This window comes from Panthera tigris, chromosome D2 (assembly GCF_018350195.1).
Source record: "Panthera tigris isolate Pti1 chromosome D2, P.tigris_Pti1_mat1.1, whole genome shotgun sequence".
In the NCBI taxonomy this organism is placed as follows: Eukaryota; Metazoa; Chordata; class Mammalia; order Carnivora; family Felidae; genus Panthera; species Panthera tigris.
This window is the reverse complement of record NC_056670.1, coordinates 47,503,152-47,527,751: the sequence shown is the minus strand read 5'-3', so window position 1 is coordinate 47,527,751 and position 24,600 is coordinate 47,503,152. Positions and strand designations below refer to the sequence as shown.

The window sequence follows — 24,600 nt, the reverse complement described above, 5'->3', positions numbered from 1 at the left end:
ACACTAGAAGAATTGTTCACCATGATCAAGTGGGATTCATTCCTGGGCTACAGGGTTGATCCAATATTTGCAAATGAAACAACGTGATACCCCACATTAATAGAAGAAAAGATAAGAACAATATGATCCTGTCAATAGATGCAGAAAAAGAATTTGACAAAATACAGCATCCTTTCTTAATAAAAACCCTCAAGAAAGTCTGGATACAAGGAACATACCCTAACATTATAAAAGCTATATGTGAAAGCCCCACAGCTAATATCATCCTCAATGCAGAAAAACTGAGAGCTTTCCCCCTGAGATCAGGAATACGACAGAGATGTCCACTCTCACCATCGTTGTTTAACATGGTGTTGGAAGTCCTAGCCTCAGCAATCAGACAACAAAACAAAATAAACAGCATCCAGACTGGTAAAAAAGAAGTCAAACTTTCACTCTTCACGGGTGATATGATACTCTACATGGAAAACCTGAGAGATTCAACAAAAAAACTGCTAGAGCTGATACATGAATTCAGTAAAGTTGCAGGATACAAAATCAACATATAGAAATCTGTGGCATTTCTAAACACCGATAATGAAGCAGTATAAAGAGAAATTAGGAAATCAATCCCATTTACCGATTCAATGAAAACAACAAGATACCTAGGAATAAACCTAACCAAAGAAGTTAGAGACCTCTATTCTGAAAATTATAAAACACTAATGAAAAAAAAATTAAAGAGGACACAAAGAAATGGAAAGATATTCCATGCTCATGGATTGGAAAAACAAAATTGTTAAAATGTCTATACTAGCCAAAGGAATCTACACATTTAATGGAATCTCTATCAAAATCCACCAGAATTTTTCACAAAATAGAACAAACAATCCTAAAATATGTATGGAACCACAAAAGACCTCAAAAACCCAGAGCAACATTGAAAAAGAAAAACAAAGCTGGAGGCATCACAATTCCAGACTTCAAGATATATTACAAAGCTGTAGTGATCAAAACAGTATGGTAATGGAACAAAAATAGACATAGATCAATGGAACAGAATCGAAAACTCAGAAATGAATCACAACTATATGATGACTTAATCTTTGGCAAAGCAGGAAAGGGTATCCAATGGGAAAAAGACAGTCTCTTTAGCAAATGGTGCTGGGGAAAATGGAGAGCAGCATGCAGAAGATGAAACTGGACCACTTTCTTACTCCATACACAAAAATAAATTCAAAATGGATAAAAGACCTAAGTGTGAGACAGGAAACCATAAAAATCCTACAGAATAAAACAGGCAGCTACCTCTTTCACCTCAGCCGCAGCAACTTCTTACTTGACACGTCTCCAAAGGCAAGAGAAATAAAAGCAAGATGAATTATTGGGACTTCATCAAGATAAAAAGCTTCTGAACAGTGAAGGAAATAATCCACAAAACTAAAAGGAAACTGACAGAATGGGAGAAGATACTTGCAAATGATATATCAGATAAAGGGTTAGTATCCAAAATCTATAAAGAACTTACCAAACTCAACACTTAAAAAACAAACAACCCAGTTAAGAAATGGGCAGAAGACAGGAATAGACGCTTCTCCAAAAAAGACATCTGGATGGCTAACAGACACATGAAAAGATGCTCAAAATCATTCATCATCAGGGAAATATAAATCAAAACCACAATGAGATACAACCTCACACCTTTAAAAATGTCTAAATTAACAACTCAGGAAACAACAGATGTTGGCGAGGGTGTGGAGAGAAGGAAACCCTATTATGCTGTTTGTGGAAATGAAAGCTGGTGCAGTCACTATGGAAAACAGTGTGGTGGCTCCTCAAAAAATTAAAAATAGAACTACCTAACAACCCAGCAATGGCACTACTAGGAATTTATCCAAAGGATACAAAAATGCTGATTTGAAGGGCACATGAACTGCAATGTTTATAAGCAGCACTATCAACAATAGCCAAATTATGGAAAGAGCCCAAATGTCCATAGACTGATGAATCAATTACAATGATGTGGTATATGGAAGAGCCAAGATGGCAGAACAGCATGGAAGTTTTTTTGTGTGTCTTGCATCCATGAAATACAACCAAATCAACACTAAACCATCCAGCACACCTAGAAAACTGATCTGAGGATTCACGCAACAATCTGCACAACCTGAACCACAGAACTCAGCAGGTACACGGTTCAGAGAGGTGAATTGGAGGAGAGAGAAGCCACAGAGGGCAGGGAGCTGTTTTTGTGTGAGAGAAAGGACTGAGATGGGGGGGGGAATAATATGGGAAAACCATCCCCCCCTTAAAAGCAGCTGGAGAAAGAGTGGAAAAGTGGAAACAGCTACAGGGACTTAACAAAAAAGGCAGAAAGGAGAAAGGAGAGGGTTTAAATTCCATTAACACTCTATAAACAGGGGGAGTGCAGAGTCTGAAATGCCGCAGCTTGATACCTGGTGGTGCTCTGGTGAGAACGGTGAATCCCCAGGAGCAGAGTGAAGTCGAGGGGTCTTCAGGCCTCATGGGGAGAGGCGGTTCCCCTGCGGGGAGAACACCTGGTAGAGGCTGTGGCTCCCCCATAGGCAAAGTCCCCAGTGGACCCAGGAGAACAACTACATTCGCTTGTTCTGGAAAAAGGTCATTAAGGCTGAAGCCTGGTGCCAGATTTATGTTGCAATTTTCCATAATCCCTGAAACGCTGCTGCTACACAATCGTGCGAACTTTTTCTGGGGCGGGCTGGCACCCACCTGCAGTCTCTGGGCATCAGCTGTGGCACAGTCCCATGAATGTTCCTGGGTGCACCGGCACCTGGCCAATGCTTGGTGAGACCCTCCCACAGAGTGGCAGAACGGGTCAAAGCCATAGTCCCTCAGAAGTAAGGGTCAAGAAAAACAGCTTCATCTGAGATAAAACTTAGCAGGGAGGTGCTGTCTGGGGCTTGGTCACAGTGTAAAAGTGGGGAATGTATGGAAGCTGAAGACAAAGGACAACAAATGATGTTTTAATTGCTGCTCAGGGAAAACAGTTTCAATACTAGAGACTGGGTAGCCAGGTGACACCATTTTCACCTCTCCCACACATGTGCATGTGCACCTACAAGTGCCACAAAAATCCACCCCAGGAAGCTAAGCAGCGCCATCTAGTGGACAACAGAGCCATTATACCAAGCCCTGCCCAACTGGGCTAACCTTGCTCTCCAGGAACACAAGGCTCTCTGCCTACTTAGTTTATGGACTATAAAGCACTTCACAGTTTGACTTCTAGGGGAAACTGAAGTAATTTCAATCATATATCAGTCTGTTCACCAGTCCATATAGTAAATTTTCCTTCTTTTTCTTTTTTCTCTTTTTCATTTCTTTTCTTTTTTCTTGAATATGGAAAAAGAAAAATTTATTTTTATTTTCAGTTTTTATTAAAAATATTTTCCATAATTTTTCTACTATATTTTTTACTTTCGTGTAATTTTTTTTCACATTCTATTTTACTTCCATCATTACATTTTATTCTACTTCAGTGTATTCATTTTTTCAAATTTTCAAATGGTTTCCTTTTTTTTTCCTTTCCCCTTTTTCTCTAATCTATCAAGCCCCTTTCAACACCGAGACCAAAACACATCTAGGATCTGGCATCATTTATGTGACTTTTGTGTGTGTGTGTTGTCTTTAATTTTTTAATTTTGATTTTAAATTTTATATTTTGATTTTTTTTACCCCAATTTGTTTTCTCCCTTCAAAATAATAAAATGAAGGAATTCACCCCAAAAGAAAGAGCAGAAAGAAACGACAGCCAGGGACTTAACCAACACAGATACAAGCAAGATGTCTGAACCAGAATTTAGAATCATGATAATAAGAATACTAACTGGAGTGGAAAATAGATTAGAATCCCTTTCTGCATAGATAAAAGAAGTAAAAGGTAGTCAGCATGAAATAAAAATGCTATAACTCAGCTGCAATCTTGAATAGCTGCCACAACAGCAAGGATAGATGAGGCAGAGCAAAGAATCAGTGACATGCAGGACAAACTTATGAAGAATCATGAAGCAGAAAAAAAGAGAAAGACTAAGGCAAAAGAGCACGATTTAAGAATTAGAGAAATCAGTGACTCATCAAAAAGGAACAACATCAGAATCATAGGAATCCCAGAAGATGAAGAGAGAGAAATAGGGGTAGAAGGGTTATGTGAGCAAATCATAGCAGAAAACTTTCCTAACCTTGGGAAAGACACAGACATCAAAATCCAGGAAGCACAGAGGACTCCCACTAGATTCAACAAAAACCGACCATCAACAAGGCATATCATAGTCAAATTCACAAAATACTAAGGCAAGGAGAGAAACATGAAAGTAGCAAGGGAAAAAAAGTCCTTAACCTATAAGGAAAGACAGATCAGGTTTGCAGATCTATACACAGAAAATTGGCAGGCCAGAAAGGAGTGGCAGGATATATTCAATGTGCTGAATCACAAAAATATGAAGCCAAAAATTCTTTATCCAGCAAGACTGTCATTCAAAACAGAAGGAGAGATTAAAAGTTTCCCAGACAAACAAAAATTAAAGGAGTTTGTGACCACTAAACCAACCCTGCAAGAAATTTTAAGGGGGACTCTCTGAGGGAAGAAAAGATTAAATAGGCACATAGATAGATAGATAGATAGATACACACACACACCCCAAAAGCAACAAAGACTAGAAGGGACAAAAGAACACCACCAGTGACTCCAACTGTACAAGCAACATAATGGCAATAAATTCACATCTTTCAGTACTCACTCTAAATGTCAATGGACTCAATGCTCCAATCAAGACATAGAGTAACAGAAAGGATAAGAAAACAAGATCCATCTATATGCTGTTTACAAGAGACCCACTTTAGACCTAAGGACACCTTCATATTGAAAGTAAGGGGATGGAGAACCATCTATCGTGCTGATGGTCAACAAAAGAAAGCCAGAGTAGCCATACTTATATCAGATAATCTAGACTAAAATAAAGACTGTATCAAGAGATGAAGAAGGGCATTATATCATAATTAAAGGGTCTATCCAACAAAAAGACCTAACAATTATAAACATTTATGCTCCAAATGTGAGGGAACCCAAATATATAAAGCAATTAATCACAAACAAAGAAACTCATTGATAATAATACCATAATAGTAGGGGACTTCAACACCCCACTCACAGCAATGGACAAATCATCTAATCAGAAAATCAACAAAGAAATAATGGCTTTGAATGACACACTGGACCAGATGGACTTAACAGATATATTCAGAACATTTCATCCTAAAGCAGCAGAATACACATTCTTCTCCAGTGCGCATGGAACGTTCTCCAGAATAGACCACACAATAGGACACAAATCAGCCCTCAACAAGTGCAAAAAGATCTAGATCATACCGTGCATATTTTCAGACCACAATGCTATGAAACTCAAAATCAACCACAAGAAAAGTTTCTGAAAGGTAACAAATACTTAGAGACTAAAGAACATCCTACTAAATAATGAATGGGCTAACCAAGAAGTCAAAGAGGAAATTAAAAAGTCCATTGAAGCCAATGAAAATAACACCACAGCCCAAAACCTCTGGGATGCAGCAAAGGCAGTTATAAAAGGAAAGTATATAGCAATCCAGGCCTTCCTAAAAAAGGAAGAAAGGTCTCAGATACACAATCTAAACTTACACCTTAAAGAGCTTGAAAGAGAACGGCAAATAAAACCCCAAAACAGCAGAAGACAGGAAATAATAAAGATTAGAGCAGAAACCAGTGCTATTGAAACAAACAAACAAACAAAAACAAAACAGTAGAACAGATCAATGAAACCAGAAGCTGGTTCTTTGAAAGAATTAACACAATTGATAAACGAGTAGCCAGTTTGATCAAAAAGAAAAAGGAAAGGACCAAAATAAATAAAATCAAGAATGAAAGAGGAGAGATCACAGCCATAACAGCAGAAATAAAAATAATAATAAGAGAATATTGTAAGCAGTTATATGCCAATAAAATGGGCAATCTGGAAGAAATGGACAAATTCCTAGAAACATATACACTACCAAAACTGAAACAGGAAGAAATAGAAAATTTGAACAGACCCATAACCAGTAAAGAAATTGAATTAGTAATCAAAAACCTCCCAAAAAACAAGAGTCCAGGGCCAGATGGCTTTCCAGGGGAATTCTACCAAACATTTAAGGAAGAGTTAACACCTATTCTCTTGAAGCTGTTCTAAAAAATAGAAATGGAAGGAAAACTTCCAAAGTCTTTCTATGAAGCTAGCATTACCTTGATTCCAAAACCAGACAAAGACCCCACTAAAAAGGAGAACTATAGACCAATTTCCCTGAAGAACATGGATGCAAAAATCCTCAACAAGATATTAGCCAACTGGATCCAACAATACATTAAAAAAAATTATTCACCACGACCAAGTGGGATTTATACCCGAGATACAGGGCTGGTTCAATTATGTGCAGAACAATCAATGAGATTCATCACATCAATAAAAGAAAGGACAAGAACCATATGGTCCTCTCAATAGATGCAGAGAAAGCATTTGAAAAAATAGAGCATCCTTTCTTGATAAAAATCCTCAAGAAAGTAGGGATAGAAGGATCATACCTCGAGATCATAAAAGCCATATATAAAAGACACAATGCTAATATCATCCACAGTGGGGAAAAACTGAGAGCTTTCCCCCTAAGGTCAGGAACAAGACAGGGATGTCCACTCTCACCAGTGTTATTCAACATAGTATTGGAAGTCTTAGCCTCAGCAATCAGACAACACAAAGAAATAAAAGGCATCCAAATAGGCCAGGAAGTCAAACTTTCACTCTTCGCAGATGACATAATACTCTATATGGAAAACCCAAAAGATTCCACCAAAAAACTGCTAGAACTGATTCAAGAATTCAGCAAAGTGGCAGGATATAAAATCAATGCACAGAAATAAGTTGCATTCCTATACACTAACAATGAAGTGACAGGAAGAGAAATCGAGGAATCAATCCCATTTACAATTGCACAAAACACCACAAAATACCTACAAATAAATCTAATCAAAGAGGTGAAAAATCTATACACTTAAAAACATAGAAAGCTTATGAAAAAAATTGAATAAGACACAAAAAAATGGAAAAATATTCCATGCTCCTGGATAGGAGGAACAAATATTGTTAAAATAATACTACCCAAAGCAATCTACATATTCAATGTTATCCCTATCAAGATAATGCCAGCATTCTTCACAGAGCTAGAACAAACAATCCTAAAATTTTTATGGAACCAGAAAAGACCCCGAATAGCCAAATCAATCTTGAAAAAGAAAACCAAAGCAGGAGGCATCAAAATCCTGGACTTCAAGCTATATTACAAAGTGGTAATCATCAAGACAGTATGGTACTGGCACAAAAACAGACACTCAGATCAATGGAAGAAAATAGAGAACCCAGAAATGGACCCACAAACATATGGCCAACTAATCTTTGACAAAGCAGGAAAGAATATCCAATGGAATAAAGACAGTCTCTTCAGCAAGTGGTGCTGGGAAAACTGGACAGCAACATGCAGAAAAACGAACCTGGACCACTCTTACACCATACACAAAAATAAACTCAAAATGGATAAGAGACCTAAATGTAAGACAGGAAGCCATCAAAATCCTCAAGGAGAAAGCAGGCAAAAACCTCTGTGACCTTGGCCACAGCAACTTCTTACTCAACACATCTCCGGAGGCAAGGGAAACAAGAGCAAAAATGAACTATTGGGACCTCGTCAAAATAAAAAGCTTCTGCACAGTGAAGGAAACAATCAGCAAAACTAAAAGATAAACGACAGAATGGGAGAAGATATTTGCAAATGACATATCAGATAAAGGGTTAGTATCCAAAATCTTTAAAGAATTTATTAAGCTCAACACCCAAAAAACAAATAATCCAGTGAAGAAATGGGCAAAAGACATGAATAGACACTTCTCCAAAGAAGATATCCAGATGGCAAACTGACATATGAAAAAATGCTCAATATCACTCATCATCAGGGAAACACAAATCACAACCACAATGAGATACCACCTCACACCTGTCAGAATGGCTAACATTAAGAACTCAGACAACAACAGATGTTGGCAAGGATGCAGAGAGAAAGGATCTCTTTTGCACTGCTGGTGGGAATCCAAACTGGTGCATCCACCGTGGAAAACAGTATGGAGGTTCCTCAAAAAATTAAAAATAGAACTACCCTACAACCCAGCCTTTGCACTACTAGGTATTTATCCAAGGAATACAGGTATGCTGTTTCAAAGGGGCACATGCACCCCAATGTTTATAGCAGCACTGTCAACAATAGCCAAGGTATGGAAAGAGCCCAAATGTCCATTGATGGATGAATGGATAAAGAAGATGTGGTATATATATATACAATGGAGTATTACTCGGCAATCAAAAAGAATGAAATCTTGCCATTTGCAACTATGTTGATGGAACTAGAGGGTGAACGAAATTAGAGAAAGACAAATATCATATCACTTCACTCATATGAGGACTTTAAGACATAGAACAGATGAACACAAGGGATGAGAAGCAAAAACAATATAAAAACAGGAAGGGGAACAAAACATAAAAGACTCTTAAATATGGAGAACAGAGGGTTACTAGAGGGGTTGTGGGCATTAAGGAATGGGTTAGGGGCATTAAGGAATCTACTCCTGAAATCACTGTTGCACTATATGCTAACTAATTTGGATGTAAATTAAAAAATGAAATATAATTTAAAAAAAGAAAATGTTGTATATGTATTCAATGGAATACTACTCAGCAGTCAAAAAGAATGAAATCTTGTCATTTGCAACAACATGGATGGAACTGGAGGGTATTATGCTAAGTGAAATAAGTCAGAGAAAGACATGTATTATATGATTTCATTCATATGGGGAATTTGAGAAACTTAGCAGATGACCATAGGGGAAAGGAAGGAAAAATAAGATAAAAACAGAGAAGGAGGCAAACCATAAGAGACTCTTAAATACAGAGAACTGAGGGTCGATGGGTTTGGGGGTTTGGGAGATGTGGGATAAATGGGTGATGGGTATTAAGGAGGGCATTTGTTGGGATGAGCACTGGGTGATATATGTAAGTGATGAATCACTGGGTTCTACTCCTGAAGCCAAGACTATGCTGTGTGTTAACTAACTTGAGAATAAAATATAATAATAAAAAGCAGACAAAAATAATTACCTTAATCTTTTTATTTTTTAAGTTTGTATTTTTATTCCAGTTAGTTAATATACGGTGTAATATTAGTTTCAGGTGTACAATTTCATGATTCAACACTTACATATATCACCCAGTGCTCATCACAAGGGCACTTCTTAATTCGCATCACCTATTTAACTCATCCCTCCACCCACCTACCCTCTGGTAACCATCTGTTTGTTCTCTATAGTTAAGAGTCTGTTTCTTGTCCTTTTTTTTTTTTTTTTTGCCCTATGCTCGTTTGTTTTCCTTCTTAAAATATACATATGAGTGAAATCATATGGTATTTGTCTTTGTGACTGATTTACTATGCTTAGCATAATACTCTCTACCTCCATCCATGTCATTGAAAATGGCAAAATTATATTCTCTTTATGGCAGAGTAATATTCCACATATATGCATGCCACCTCTTCTTTATTCATTCATCAGTTGATGGACATTTGGGCTCTTCCCATAATTTGGCTTGGCTATTACTCATAATGCTGCAACAAACACTGAGGTGCATGCATCCCTTCAAATTAATATTTTTTGTATTTTGGGGGTAAAAACCTAGTAGTGCAATTGCTGGATTGTTCTATTTTTAACTTTTTGAGGAACTTCCATACTGTTTTCCAGAGTGGCTGCACCAGTTTTCTTTCCTACCAACATTGTAAGGGGGTTCCACTTTCGTAACATCCTTGCCAAGACTGTTGTTTCTTGTGTTTTTAATATTTTTAGAGATGATTCTTCTGAAGAAATAGGAGACACATTCTAGCTGGAAAATAAGTGCTAAAGGTACACAAAGTTTAAAGATTGAGATGATGGAAATATTGGTTTTAAAATAGGTTATCAATCAGAACAAAACCTTATCGTTGACAACACAAGTCAGCCAGGGGGAAAAAAGGCTTAATTTGTTTGTTTTCATTAGTAATGTGAAGAAGATAGGCAAATAACTTAGATTACACCAACTTAGACTTTGGAAGAAATTACAGAAATATGAAACATGTGCTCCCTTATACTAACACACAAACATTCTGTGGTAACAGCTTTTATATAGGAACAAATCATAAGTATTCATGCATCTGAGGGGCTGATTATGAATAAATAATTTAGGCAAATAGCAGCATTGGTCAGGTGGGACATGCTGTGGTTATTCCCTATCCTTACAGAATGTTCTAAGACTGAGAACAATTCTGTTCCTCTCCAGCATGAGAATGATGCATATGTATGTAGCTAAGCTAAAGGCCAAGGACAGCATTTAAGAGCACACCTGATGCAAACCATATATATTCCAAGGTAATGGGTACTATGACCATTATTTCCTTGGGCTAAGCATGAAGGGAATGTAGACCCAAGCATTGGTACTATTTCTGTCATTTTCTTCATAACCACAACCTAATATACAAGCATCTATCATTTTAGCTATCTAAATGCCTTTGGTAAATATTTATTAATTCTGTTGAGTCATGTTCATGGCTAGATAGAAATGAAATAAAAAGAGTATAAATTACTAAATTTTAGAAATTTCAAGCACATGGTTTATATCAAAGATAAGAATCAAAATTCAGTAAAGGATCTTGCAATTAATCGATTGTCATCAATATGTGGAATATTTAGGGGCAGTTAGGGTGGTTCAGTTGGTTAAGTGTCTGACTCTTGATTTTGGCTCAGGTCATGATCTCACAGTCATGGGATCCAGCCACACATTGGGCCTCCATATGGGGTTTGGACCCTGTCAGGATTCTCTCTCCTTCCCTCTCTCTCTCTGAGCTTCCCTGCTCCCCATCTCTCTCTCTCAAATTACAGAAATAAACATTTTCAAAACATACATGTGGGATATTTAGGGAGAGATAGTTTTGCACATCCAAGTAAAATGTGGCCTAGAAAATGGATTTCTGTTTTGCTAGGGATGTACAAAGGGGAAGTGACATCTTCCAGAGACGCAGCACTACAACCCTATGGACTGTCACATTGGCGAGAATGAAGACGATGATTCTCTGAAGACTTCCATGCCAAGGCCATATAATTTTTTTTATCTTGATATTTTCATTCTGCACATTGTCTCCCTCAGAGCCTGGTGGACCTGCTTGTTCCGCAGAGTGTAGATGACAGGATTCAACAGCGGGGTCACCACTGTGTTCACAAGGGCAGCCTCCCTGTTGGAGTCCAGCTTGTTTGTTTGCTTTGGTTTCACGTATATAAAGACACAGCTGCCGTATATCATGGAGAGGACAATGAGGTGAGACGAGCAGGTGGAAAAAGCTTTCTGTCGCTCCTTGGCTGATGGGAGTCGCACAACTGTGACTACTATGTTGCTGTATGCAATGACAGTTATGATAAGGGATGTCAAAAGGATCAACAAAGCAAGGACAAAGACCAACATTTCAACAGACCTTGTGTCAGAACAGGAGAGATGAATCAGGGCACCAAGGTCACAGAAGAAGTGGGGAATGACATGGGGGCCACAGAAGGATAACTGGGAAACCTTTACTAGTGGACCAGTGATGAGAAGGAAGGCCAAAACACAGCAGGCAGTGACCAAGAGGAAGCAAGTCTTGAGGTTCATGATGGTTGGGTAATGCAGAGGCTTGCAAATGGCCATGTACCGATCCACAGACATCACTGCTATGAGGAGGAAACCTGCTGCTCCCAGATAGACAAACACAAAGGCTTGTATGAAACAGGCAAGAAAGGAAATGGTTCGGCGGCCTAAAAGAAAGATGACCAGCAACTTAGGAATAACAGCACTTATGAAACAACACTCAAAGAAGGAGAAAATGCTGAGGAAAAAGTACATAGGTGTCTGGAGCCGGGAGTCAGCACAGGTGATGGTGACTATGACAGCATTGCCTGTAATGGATGCCAGGTAGGCCAGCAGGTGCACCAGGAAGAGGACCTTTCCCAGGTGTTGGATGGCAGGAAATCCCTCCAAGGTGAATTCTTGGACAGTGGTCCCGTTCCCCATTTCCATGGGCATCTCTTTCCACAGCATCATCCCTGCTGGTCTTAACCTAAAATCAGCAACCACAAGCTTTTAGAGGAGCATGCTTAAGGTATTTGCCTATCCAAGAAGGTGGCTAGACTGATGGCTAAGTAGTTTAGTCAATTGGTTCTTGAATCAGATGGACCTGAATTCAATACTAGCTCAACAGTGTGTTCTAACCCCTCAGATGGGTCATCTTTGGAAAGTTAGCTAACCTTGTGAACTTCATTTTCACCCTCAGCAAAATGAAACTGATAAGATCTACCTGTTCATGTTCTTGTGAGAATTAAAGCGTGTAACTCACTTGACATATGATGCTAATGTTTCCTGTTACTCCTCAAGTCTAACTGTAATGCTATGATCTTTAATATAATGCTTAAATATAGCATCAGCCGTAGGCAGGATTATTGACATTTTTGTAGTTATATATTTTATTGTTTTTAATGATATTATCAGTTTGTAAGTAAACATAAGAGTAATGTTAGTAACATTCCCTTTGAATATCCCTTTTAATAATGCAACACATTCTGTTGCCCAAGCTGTCATCATCATCATCTGTTGAGGATCTATGCTTGTTCTGTGTTGGGTCATTGAAATTCAGTATTTCTATGACTCTTCACAATAACTATGAACCCCTTATTTTATAGAAGCAGAAACTGAGGTTTAGAGAGTTCCAGAGAACTTGGGTCACATAGCTGGGACTTTAGCCAGAATACCCAACTCCAGAGTACCTGCTGTTTCCAAATGCGGTGACAAAACATTTTAAAATGGGAGTAAATTTATTGTTGATGATTTCTCAACCTTAAGTGAAAGATTAGCTTCATAGCTTACTTGTTTCTACCCTTAGTTATAATCACTGATGAGTTACTGGCCTGTGGAATGACACAGGGCTTAGAGAGCATCTACTTTAGCTCAAGAATTTTATAGAAGAAACTAGAGACCAGAGACATTGGGTGCTGCTCAACAACAGGACATGAACTGTAAGTCCAGAATTGACCACCCACCCCTTGGGTTCATGCTGGCCTGTGAGGGCGGTGGGACTGACAGTAGGTCACAGGATTAACCTACTTAAGAGGATATTCTGGGAACCTGGCACACATACACTGACTCTTCCATGAAACTCAGTGAACATTCTTCTCTCTTCAGTCCTCTCAATCAATGACTTTTCTCAAGATGGTGTTTGGCTCTAGTATCTCAAAAATAGGCTAAACACTGGGAGTGTGGAATGTGTCACTCTCACTAACCCACTGTGGGCCAGATCCCCTGAAGTGCTGCCTGTGAAACCAAAGTGCTCACCCCCAGCCTGAAGGAGCTTCTGCTTCTGTTCCGGTTGTCCCCAGTAAGTCCACAAATCACCACGGTCCCTTTGGCCAGTCACACATAGGAGTCACCTCATGGCAGGCAGGACTTCCTCCTCTTGCAACTATTATCTTCCAAGAAATCCAGAGCTTGCTGTGGGCTGAGAGGAAAGGAGAGAATTAAACGCATTTATCATAGCCTGTTGTCCTACAGTAGGGTGAATAGGCATCCCATGTTGCCAGTGTCTGGCTGACAAAGCCCTCTTTCTATAGCCGAAAATGTTTCATACCACAGCAAGGCTACATGGCAGCCTTGACCACCGAAACCCCAGAAAGGAGCAGCTGGAGTAAAACAACCACATTTCACTACTGCCAATTCTGGGCTAGAGCTGGAATCTCAGACTTAGGGTTCTTCTCCCAAGTGGGTAAAAGTCCGCCTAACATGCAACATTGTGGTCTACCTCATTCACCGGCTTCTTATAGGTTTATCCCTGGGTCCTGAGGCAAGGTCCTTCTGCCGTAGTGCTCCACTGTCACTGGTGCACCTGCTCCAAGATACCTTGTACTCCACCATGCTCCTCCATCATATCTTCACCTTTCCATATAGAGAAGCATCCTTGTTTTACTGCATTGACAATGAGAATCTGCTGACATGCAAGTCTGAGGCTCTCTGATATTTTTTATATAAGACTGTTTGGTCACCAAACAGGATGGACCCAGCCAGTGAGCAGAGAGTGCAGCCCCCTAATTTTACTAGATGATGAAGACACAGGGGCAGAAAGTAAAGGCACGGCTGGTGTCCTGGGGGCAGCTAATTGGTCACTGTTGAGAAAAAGTTACTAGGGCAACCCTTATATTTATCTTCTCATTATTTATGGTGACACTGATTCCCAGATGTCCACACTGTTCTCTGCCAAGAGTTTTCAAGAAAACTATATGACAATTTCCCAAGGGTTTCTAAAATCCCAAGCTGAATGTTGCTACTAATTTGAGGTACAAGTCCAGACTACAATTTTCTACATGTGGTATATGCCAGAGCATAGTTGTTAAAAGAACAGATTTTATGAGTAAGAGCTTGTTTACACCCTGGCTTTCATCAGTCTTTTGGGAAGATACTGGTGAAGTCCACCTTTCTTGGTCAACCATTCTTCATGCTTCTACCAATGCTATGATTCTTTTCATTGCATATTTTCATCTAAAAGGTATTTTAATTTTGTTCCACAATATCCTTGAAAAGGAAAGCACACACTTCTTCCTCTTCAGGGAAGAAAAGGAATACTTAGTGGTTTCTATAAAATCTCTAACCTGGCAGGACCCTCTCTCTTTGAAAGTATCTGAGAAGTGGATCCTCAGATTCTTTCTAGATGGAATAGAGGAAGAGATGTGAGCCTTAGGGTGGAGAAGCTGTATCCATAGCAAGCATTGGCTTGAAAAACTGCTTCCTCTCCTCGGTACCTCAGCTAGGCTGCAGTGGCAGGAGTGATCCATTTTTCCGTGGCCTTGGCTTCCCATTGAAATACAGAGAAGTGGACTACACTCCCAAGTGTATTTGCAGGCAACCCTGGGGCATATGGTAGCTGTATGGAAATTTGTTCTGCTTGAATCTTCCTTCATAAGTATTGGTCATATTGTAAAGGTCAAGGCAAATATTACAGAAACTTTCACAAGTTTCATGTGGGTTCCACCTTTCCACTAATAGACAAAATCATTTTTATAACATCTCTCCATCAACACACTTTGCTTTCAATCCAGGCCAAACCTGGGTTCCATGGTAATATTCTCAGTTGGAAGTTAGGAAAAATAAAGAATATGGGAGATGAGTTACAGAAGCTGAAACAAAGTGAGACTATACATTTTTTAATGCTCAGATAAAGGATCCTTTTCATGGGGTATTAATTTTATTCAGTGCCAGATTCATGGTGCAGAAATACCTTACACCTGGGGAGCACCAATGCCAACACAACAGTGGGAGGGTGGGAGGAGAGAGTCTCCATGTGGTTTGATGGAAAGGTTTAGAAAGGGGACACTCAAAGAAATGAGCTGAACTAATTACACTTTGTATCTAGCATAAGGGGTGGTGAACTGACACCAACAAATATTTCAAATTGTTCCACTTTTCTGGATAGTGCCTTCATGGCTCTCCAATACCAATATTTCTTCATGTTTTTTGATGTAGTCTCAATGCAATATTTTTGCTTTTTTTTACCTTGCCTCAGCAACATTTCTAGAAAGAAATTGCTATGGCCTATGTCAAAGAGGTAACTGCCTGTATTCTCCTCTAGGATTTAATGGTTTCCTGTCCCACGTTTAGATCATTCATCCATTTTGAATTTATCTTTTTGTATAGTGAAAGAAGGCGGTGCAGTTTCATCCTTTCGCATGTTGCTGTCCAGTTTTCCCAAACACCATTTGTTGAAGAGACTGTCTTTTTTCCATTGGATATTCTTTCCTGCTTTGCCAAAGATTAATTGACCACGTAGTTGTGGCTCAGTTCTGCATTTTCTATTCTGTTCCATTGATCTATGTGTCTATTTTTGCTCTATTACCATATTGTTTTGATTACTACAGCTTTGTAATATAACCTGAAATCCAGAATCATGATACCCCCATCTTTACTCTTCCTTTTCAAGGTTGCTGTGGCTATTGTGGTTCCATACAAATTTTAGGATTGTTTGTACTAGCTCTGTGAAAAATACTGTTGGTAATTTCATATGGATTACATTAAATGTGTAGATTCCTATAGGTAATATAGACATTTTAACAATATTTGTTCTTCCAATCCATGAGTATGAATGTCTTTCCATTTCTCTGTGTCCTTTCAGTTTTCTTCATCAGTGTTTTATAGTTTTCAGAGTACAGGTCTTTCACTTCTTTGGTTGGTTTATTCTTTAGTATCTTATTGCTTTTGTTGCATTGGTAATGGAATTGATTTCTTAATTTCTCTTTCTCCTGCTTCATTATTGGTGTCTAGATATGCCACAGATTTCTATACATTGATTTTGTATCCTGCAATGTTACTGAATTTGTAAGTCAGTTCTAACAATTTTTTGGTGGTGTCTTACGGGTTTTCTCTATAGAGTATCATGTCACCTGCAAATAGTGAAACTTTGTCTTCTTCTTTGCCAATATGGGGGCCATTATTTCTTTTTGTTGCCTGATTGCTGAGGCTAGGATTTCCAGTACAATGTTAAAGAACAGCAGTGAAAGAGGACATCGCTGTCTTATTCTTGATCATAGAGGAAAAGCTCTCAGTTTTTCCCCATTAAGGTTCATATTAGCTGTGGGTTTTTCATATTTGGCCTTTAAAATGTTGATGTATGTTCCCTCTTACCCTACTTTGTTGAGGGTTTTTATTATGAATGGATGTTGTACTTTGTCAAATGCTTTTTCTGCATCTATTGAGAGGATCGGATGGTTCTTATCCTTTCTTTTATTAATATTGTATATCACATTGATTGATTTGCAAATATTGAACCACCCTTGCAGCCCCAGAATAAATCCCACTTGATTGTGGTAAATGATTCTTTTAATATATTGTTGGATTCAATTTGCTATTATTTTATTTAGAATTTGTTTTTGTTTTGTTTTGTTTTAAATATAATTTATTATCAAATTGGCTCACATACGACACCCAGTGCTCATCCCAACAAGTGCCCTCCTCAATGCCCATCACCCATTTTCCCCTTTCCCCCCACACCCATCAACCCTCAGTTTGTTCTCCGTATTTAAAAGTCTCTTATGGTTTGCCTCCCTCCCTCTCTGTTTGTAACTATTTTTCCCCCTACCCTTCCCCCGTGGTCTTCTGTTAAGTTTCTCAAGATCCACATATGAGTGAAAACATATGATATCTGTCTTTCATTATTTAGAATTTTTGAATCCACGTTCATCAGGGACATTGGCCTGTATTTCTCCTTTGTAGTGGAATTGTTGTCTGGGTTTGGTGTCAAGATAATGCTGGCCTGATAGAATGAGTTTGGAAGTTTTCCTTCTATTTCTATTTTTGGAACAGTTTGAGAAGAATAGGTGTTAATTCTTCCTTAAAAGTTGGTTAAAATTCACCCGTGAAGCCATCTGGCCCTGGACTTTTTTTGTTGGGAGACTTTTTTTTTATAACTGATTCAAATTCTTTGCTGGTTATCAGTCTGTTCAAGTTTTCTATTTCTGCCTGCTTCAGTTTGGGGTGTTTATATGTTTCTAAAAATTTATCAATATCTTCCAGATTGTCCAATTTATTGGAATATAATTTTTTGTAATATTGTCTTCTTTTTTGTTGTTCTAAAAAATGTGATTTATTTTATTTTTAAATGTTTATTTATTTTCAGAGAAAGTGCATGTTCATGAGCAGGGGAGGGGCAGAGGAAGAGAGAGAATCCCAAGCAGGCTTCACACTGTCAGTGCGCAACCTGATGTAGGGCTCTATCTCATGAACCATGAGATCATGATCTGAGCCAAAATCAAGTGTTGGACGTTTAACTGACTGAGCCACTCAGGCACTCCCATAATATTCTCTTCTGGATGTTTATATTTCTGTGGTGTTGGTTTTTATTGCTCCTCTCTCATGTGTGATTTTATTTATTTGGGTACTTTCTCTTTTCTTTTTGATAAGTCTGGCTGAAGGTTTATCAATTGTACTAATTTTTTCAGGGAACCAGCTCCTAGTTTCACTGATGTGTTCTACTCTTTTTGGGGGCTTTTCTATATCATTTACTTCTCCTGTAATCTTTATCTCCCTGCTTTTGCTGGCTTTAGGTTTCATTTGTTGTTCTTTTTCTAGTTCCTTTAGGTGTAAGATTTGGTTGTTTATTTGAGATTTTTCTTGACTCTTGAGGTAGGCCTGTATTGCCATATAATTTCCTCTTGGAATTGCTTTTGCTGCATCCCAAAAGTTTTGGACCACTGTGCTTTCATTTTAATTTGTTTCCATATATACTTTTTAAATTTCTTTTCAAATTTCCTGGTTGACCCATTCATTCTTTAGTAGCATGTTCTTGAACCCCCATGTATTTGTGGGGTTTCCAAACTTTTTCTTGTGGTTGACTCCAAGTTTTGTAGTATTGTGCTTAGAAAAAAATGCGTGGTATGATTTCAATCTTTCTGTGTTTGTTGAAGTCTGATTTGCTACCACTGTGTGATCTATTCTGGAGAATGTCCCATTTGCACCTAGTCTCTTTGTATTTGTTGAGGCCTTATTTGTGACCTAATATGTGATGGATTCTGGAGACTATCCCATTTGCACCGAAAAGAATGTGTATTCTGCTGTTGTAGGATAGAATGTTGTGAATATTTCTAAGTCCATCTGGTCAGTGTATCATTCAGAGCCATTTTTTCCTTGTTTATTTTCTGTTTAGATGATCTGTACATTGATGTAAGGGTGATGTTAAAGCCCCTTACTATTACTGTATTATTACCAATGAGTTATTTTATGGTTGTTATTGTTTTATATATTTGGGTGTCTCCATGTTGGGTGCATGAATAGTTACAACTTTTATATCTCATTGTTGGATTGTCCCCTTTGTTATGATATGGTGCCCTTTTTCATCTCTTGCTAGTCTTTGTTTTAAAGTCTATTTTGTCGATATAAGTATTGCTACTCAGGCTTTCCTTTGATTTATATGCATGATAAATGGTTCTCCATCCCCTCACTTTCAATATGCAGGTGCCTTTAAGTCTAAAATGAGTCTCTTCTAGGCAGCATATAGGTGGGTCTTGCTTTTTGATCCATTCTGGCTCCCTATGTCTTTTGGTTAGAGAATTTAGTCCAATACAGAGTAATTATTGATATGTATTTAGTGACATTTTATTACTTGATTTGTCATTGCTGTTGGAGATTCTTTCTCGTCTTTGTCACTTTTGGTGTTTCTTTACACTCAAAGAGTCCCCTTTAATATTCCTTGCAGGGCTGGTTTAGTGGTCACGAACTCCTTTAGTTTTTGTTTGTCTAAGAAACTCTTCATCTCTCTTTCTATTCTGAATGATAGCCTTACTGGGTAAAGCATTCTTGACTGCATATTTTTCCCATGCAGTACTATAAATACATTATGCCACTCCCTTCCAGTTGCCAAGTTTCTATTGAGAAATCTACAGCTAGCCTTATGAGTCTTCCCTTGTAAGTTAAGGACTTCTTTTGTCTTGCTGCTTTTAGGATTTTTTTTAATTGCTGTATTTTGCAAATTTAACCACAATACATCTTGGTGTTGGCCTACTTTTGTTTATTTTGATGGGAACTTTTTGTGCCTCCTGGATTTGGATATCTGTTTCTTTCCCTAGATTAGGGAGATATTCAGCTATTATTTCCTCAATTTTCTGCCCCCTTTCTCTCTCTTCTTCTTCTGGGACTCCTATAATATGAATGTTATTGTGTTTGATGAAGTTGCTGAGTTCCCTAAGTCTATTCTCATATTCTATAATTTTTTTACTTCTCTATTTTGTTCAGCTTATTTTCCATTATTTTGTCTTCTATGTCACTAACTCATTCCTCTGTTTCTTCCAGCATACTGTTCATTGCATCAAGCCTGTTTCCAATCTCAGGTTTTGCATTATTCATTTCTGACTGATTCTTTCTTAACAGTGTGAATTTAAGGTGGTGGGCAAGTGAATCTAATTAGGGTAAAGGGTGGATTGAAGACACTGCTAGGCCCCACCCATATTACCTTGGATTCAACTTGACAGGCAGCCTATAGGTTGTTTACTATAAATTCCTGCAAACTCTGTCAGTGCACTATTTTTGGCCCTGGGAGCACATTTTTCTGTGCATAAGACAAGCCAGAAGGGCTAGCGAAAGAACACTCCCACAAGCAATCCTCAATGGATGATGGGTGCAGAATTGTTATATACATACCCCATCTTCTTTTCTTCTGGGTTTGAATAATTCATAAGAATGTATTATACTGCTACACAGAATTCCACAGTGAGATTGGGCTCCAATTTCCCAGAGGGTAACTGGCTTGGTAATACACAATTCTTTTTACTATAGCACTTTCCCTCCTCCCTACTGGTCATTCATAGAATAAACTCTCCAGTAAACTACTTGTCTTCAAATTCTTGCTTCTGGGTCTGCTTCTGGAGTAACTCAAACCAAAACATTGAATTTTTTTCAACTCCCTAGTTTATTTCTCCTGAAATTGACACCTTCTCTGCAAATTGTATACCTACTAAGAAGTTTCCTCTGTGAATCAATCCTTCAATTTTCATGGGCTGTCATATGAGAAACATCTTTAACAAAGTAATACTTTTCATTCTAAAATAACTGATTTCAAGGAGTTCATTAAGGACTTTCTGTTCCACTGAGGTGAAATAACCCTTTCCCCCCCAGGTCTTCCCTCTTTAAATTAGATACCCTGGACATAACACAACAAAGAATGACAGAAAGATTCTGAAAAATAGAAAGAAGATAGTAGATGGCCTAGGGACCTTGGGACTTGAGGAATGATATGGCAGTCTTTTCCCTGGGTTTCTTTATTGCCTTTCTTTTTTTTTAAATTTTTTATATTAAATATAATTTATTGTCAAATTGGTCTCCATACAACACTCAGTGCTCATCCCAACAGGTGCCCTCCTCAATGACCATCACCCACTTTCCCCTCTCCCCCACCCTCCATCAACCCTCAGTTTGTTCTCAGTATTTAAGAGTCTCTTATGGTTTTCCTCCTTCCCTCTCTGTAACTTTTCCCCTGTCCCCTCCTCTGTAGTCTTCTGTTAAGTTTCTCAGGATCCACATACTGAGATACCTCATTGCCTTTCATATATCCCAGACAGGGTCTTCAGAAGCCTCCAACTCAGAACCGACAGATTCTTTTAAATAGTTTAAAAAAAAAAAAACTTTCCCCCTAACCCAAACTTGGAGAAGAATGCCCTAATAACAGAATTCTTATCAATACTAACCCTACTCCATCCAAATACCAACAGAAAAACCATACCTTCTTCTAGTGGCTTCATCTGAGTCAAGCAAGGAGTATCTTCCCTGCTCATTCATGATAAAAAACAAAAATAAACTCATAATAAGCTAGGAGTACAGGGTAACTACCTCAACTTAATAAACAGCATCTACAAAAATACCTAGAGGTTCATCTCCTACACTAATCTGGTTCATGAGGTCCGGCTGTGAAAATTGGAAGAGGTGGCTATTTTATCTAATGCACAGAAACCAAAAGCAGATAATTCTCAGGAGTTCCCTGCCTTTAGATTAGGTTCAGAAATTATCTTCTTCTTTGGAGAAAGGAGGGACATAGACACAACAGTCCTTGGAAGACCATAACCCCCAGGACAGTTTATAATCAGACAATTCCCAGACATAAAAATCTAAATCACTCAACATTCTTTGATAGTCTAAAGTTCTTCCTAATCAGAATATGCCTTAAATATAAGGAATTCTCAAATCAAGCAGGAAAGGAATATACACAATCAAATCAGACACAGTAAAAATCAAATGCACACCATGTACATGTCGTGTCAGATGTGACAGGTACTACTTCCCATTAGGGCCAATTGTCTTCAGTGGGGAGGGAGCCACCTACTCCAAGAAGCTACAAACACCATAACTGACCCAATTTTAATCCATTTTTTAATTATCAATGCATTCATTTTCCTTTTAAACTTTCCTAATTATGAGTTCTGTTAGTTTGCTGCATAAAATGTTGACCATAATTTAGCTTAACCTGAAAGATGGTGGCAGCTCCCACACCTAAAATCACATTGGGAGAAAATATCTCTTACATGTGGGGAGAGAATCTGGTAGTGGGATCACCTATTTTTCAGTAACCTACTGGGACCAAGGCTTGGCAATATCAATTACAGGGGGAAAAGTTGAACAAATTAAAAAGTTTTGCCTTTTATTTATGTTTCAAGAAAGAATTAAAGACAATTTTATTGGTTACATTTGATACACTAGAAGATGACAATGTCAAAGTGCCTAACCACCTCTAGGTTACCCTGAGCTACTTATGCCTCTAAAACCAATTGACCCAAAGAAAGAACCAGCTTACTGCTGGTTCATTTACATAAAAGATACAATTAATGAAATACCATTAATTTTCATTAGGCTATTATATGACTTTATGTAATTTTCAGAAACAATTTGTTTCTAAAATTTCAAACCATGAATACATAAAATGGTAATGTTTTCTATGTTTTCTTAGGTATCAGAAAACTCAAGCATAAGACTGTACCAGCAATTATTATTATTATTATTATTTTATTGACAACTTTTTAAATTCTTAGCTTAAAAAAATTATATTTTATGATTTATGTATACTAGGTTCTCCACAGAGAACCTAGTTGTTTGAATTGAATTCATAAAAGACCACTGAGTAGAAAATCAAGATATCCTTCAGCATAATATAGAGAACTAAGATGAATTTTCAAATAGTGAAAAGTATTGCATTGCAAAGTAAGATAGTACCCATCTAGATGAAATTAGCATAGGCTAGATCACTATATGTAGAGATTCTATAGGAAAGATTTCTGCAATAATGGGAAATTGAACTAGAAGACCAAGAAGATCCACTTACCCTCCAAAGCTCTGTTTCTGCAACGTCACCCTGGACAGAGCATCCCTCAGAGCCTGGTGGACCTGCTTGTTCCGCAGAGTATAGATGACAGGGTTCAACAGTGGGGTCACCACTGTGTTCACAAGGGCAGCCTCCCTGTTGGAGTCCAGCCTATTTGTTTGCTTTGGTTTCACGTATATAAAGACACAGCTGCCATACATCAGAGAGAGGACGATGAGGTGAGAGGAGCAGGTGGAGAAAGCTTTCTGTCGCTCCTTGGCTGATGGAAGTCGCACAATTGTGACTACTATATTGCTGTATGCAATGATGGTTAAAATGAGAGATATCAGAATGACAAGCAGAGCAAGGAAGAAGACATATATTTCAACAGACCCAGTGTCAGAACAAGAGAGATGAATCAGGGAGCCGAGGTCACAAAAGAAATGAGAGATGACATTGGGGCCACAGAAGGATAACTGAGAAACCTTGAGCACCAGACCAGTGATCAAGATGAAGGACAAAGCATTGAAGAAGAAAGCCAGAAAGAAACTAACCCTCAGGTTCATGATGGCCGGGTAGTGCAGAGGTTTGCAAATGGCCAGGTATCGATCCAAGGACATCACAGCCATCAGGAAAAAAATTATTGACCCAAAAAACAGAAAAGAAAAGGCTTGTGTGAGACAAGAAGTAAAGGAAATTGTTTGCCTTCCTGAAAGAAAGATGGACAGCAGTTTAGGAATAACTGTGGTAATAAAACAGCATTCAGAGAAGGAGAAAGTGCTGAGTAAAATATACATTGGTGTCTGGAGGCGATGGTCAACCCAAGTGATAATGATGATCACCATATTTCCTGTGATAGAGGCCAGATATGCCAGCAGATGCATCAGGAAGAAGATGTTCCCCAGGTACTGGATGGCAGGAAACCCTTCCAGAATGAATTCTTGGATTGTTGTCTCATTCCTCACCTTCATGTTTATCTCCATTTCTCTGTCATCAACTCTGTTGGATCTGTTAAACAGACAACACTATCATCAAGTGATTCCTATCATCAAAGAATAAAAAATTTAAATCATGGCCACTATTAAAAAAATAACTACTACTTGCAGCTACAAGTCTGAATGAGGGCTTATTTTGTATCATTTAAATGCTGTATTATAAAAGATTTTGAACTTTTTCTATTATTAAATTGTAAAAATTGAAGGCTTATTGTTTATTTTTGAAAATAAATTTTAATGTGCAACTTTACTTTTTTGGAAAATATTTTTTTAATATTTTATTTATTTTTAAGACAGAGAGAGACAGAGCATGAGTGGGGATAGGGCAGAGAGAGATGGAGACACAGAATCTGAAGCAGGATCCAGGCTCTGAGCTATCAGCACAGAGCCCAACATGGGGCTCGAACTCAAACTGTGAGATCATGACCTGAGCCGAAGTCGGATGCTCAACCGACTGATCCACCCAGGCGCCCTGGAAAATATTTTTAATAAGTCCATAAGGTAAAGAATGCAAATTGAAAATTATTGTTTACACATAATGTATAAAACCAACAGATAACAATGAAGATTATCATCCCACGAAGAATATTTTTATGGGGTCACAGTTTTAATTTCTATACTT

General features: G+C 38.2%; 2 protein-coding genes across 2 annotated transcripts; both read right to left on the bottom strand.

Moving 5' to 3' along the window:
- Positions 1-11,249: 11,249 nt before the first annotated feature.
- Positions 11,250-13,592, bottom strand: LOC102960806 (olfactory receptor 6C74-like). The gene is made up of 2 exons (XM_007080050.2): positions 13,497-13,592; positions 11,250-12,228 (listed from the first exon to the last, which is right to left on the bottom strand). The coding sequence occupies exon 2, from the start codon at positions 12,210-12,212 to the stop codon at positions 11,250-11,252; it is 963 nt and encodes a 320-aa protein (XP_007080112.2). The 5' UTR covers positions 12,213-12,228; positions 13,497-13,592.
- LOC102949287 (olfactory receptor 6C74-like) lies at positions 13,593-23,966 on the bottom strand. The gene is made up of 2 exons (XM_015536598.2): positions 23,005-23,966; positions 13,593-13,659 (listed from the first exon to the last, which is right to left on the bottom strand). Exons 1-2 carry the CDS (start codon positions 23,964-23,966, stop codon positions 13,593-13,595), a joined length of 1,029 nt encoding a protein of 342 aa, XP_015392084.2.
- Between the last annotated feature and the right edge of the window lie 634 nt (positions 23,967-24,600).

Bases quoted from the DNA above. Each gene is read 5' to 3' on its own strand.
- LOC102960806 (XM_007080050.2), bottom strand. From the start codon at position 12,212: ATGATGCTGTGGAAAGAGATGCCCATGGAAATGGGGAACGGGACCACT.
- LOC102949287 (XM_015536598.2), bottom strand. From the start codon at position 23,966: ATGGAGATAAACATGAAGGTGAGGAATGAGACAACAATCCAAGAATTC. The intron at 13,660-23,004 runs GTAAGTGGATCT...CTTTCCTCTCAG, and splicing joins CAGAAACAGAGCTTTGGAGG to CCCACAGCAAGCTCTGGATT.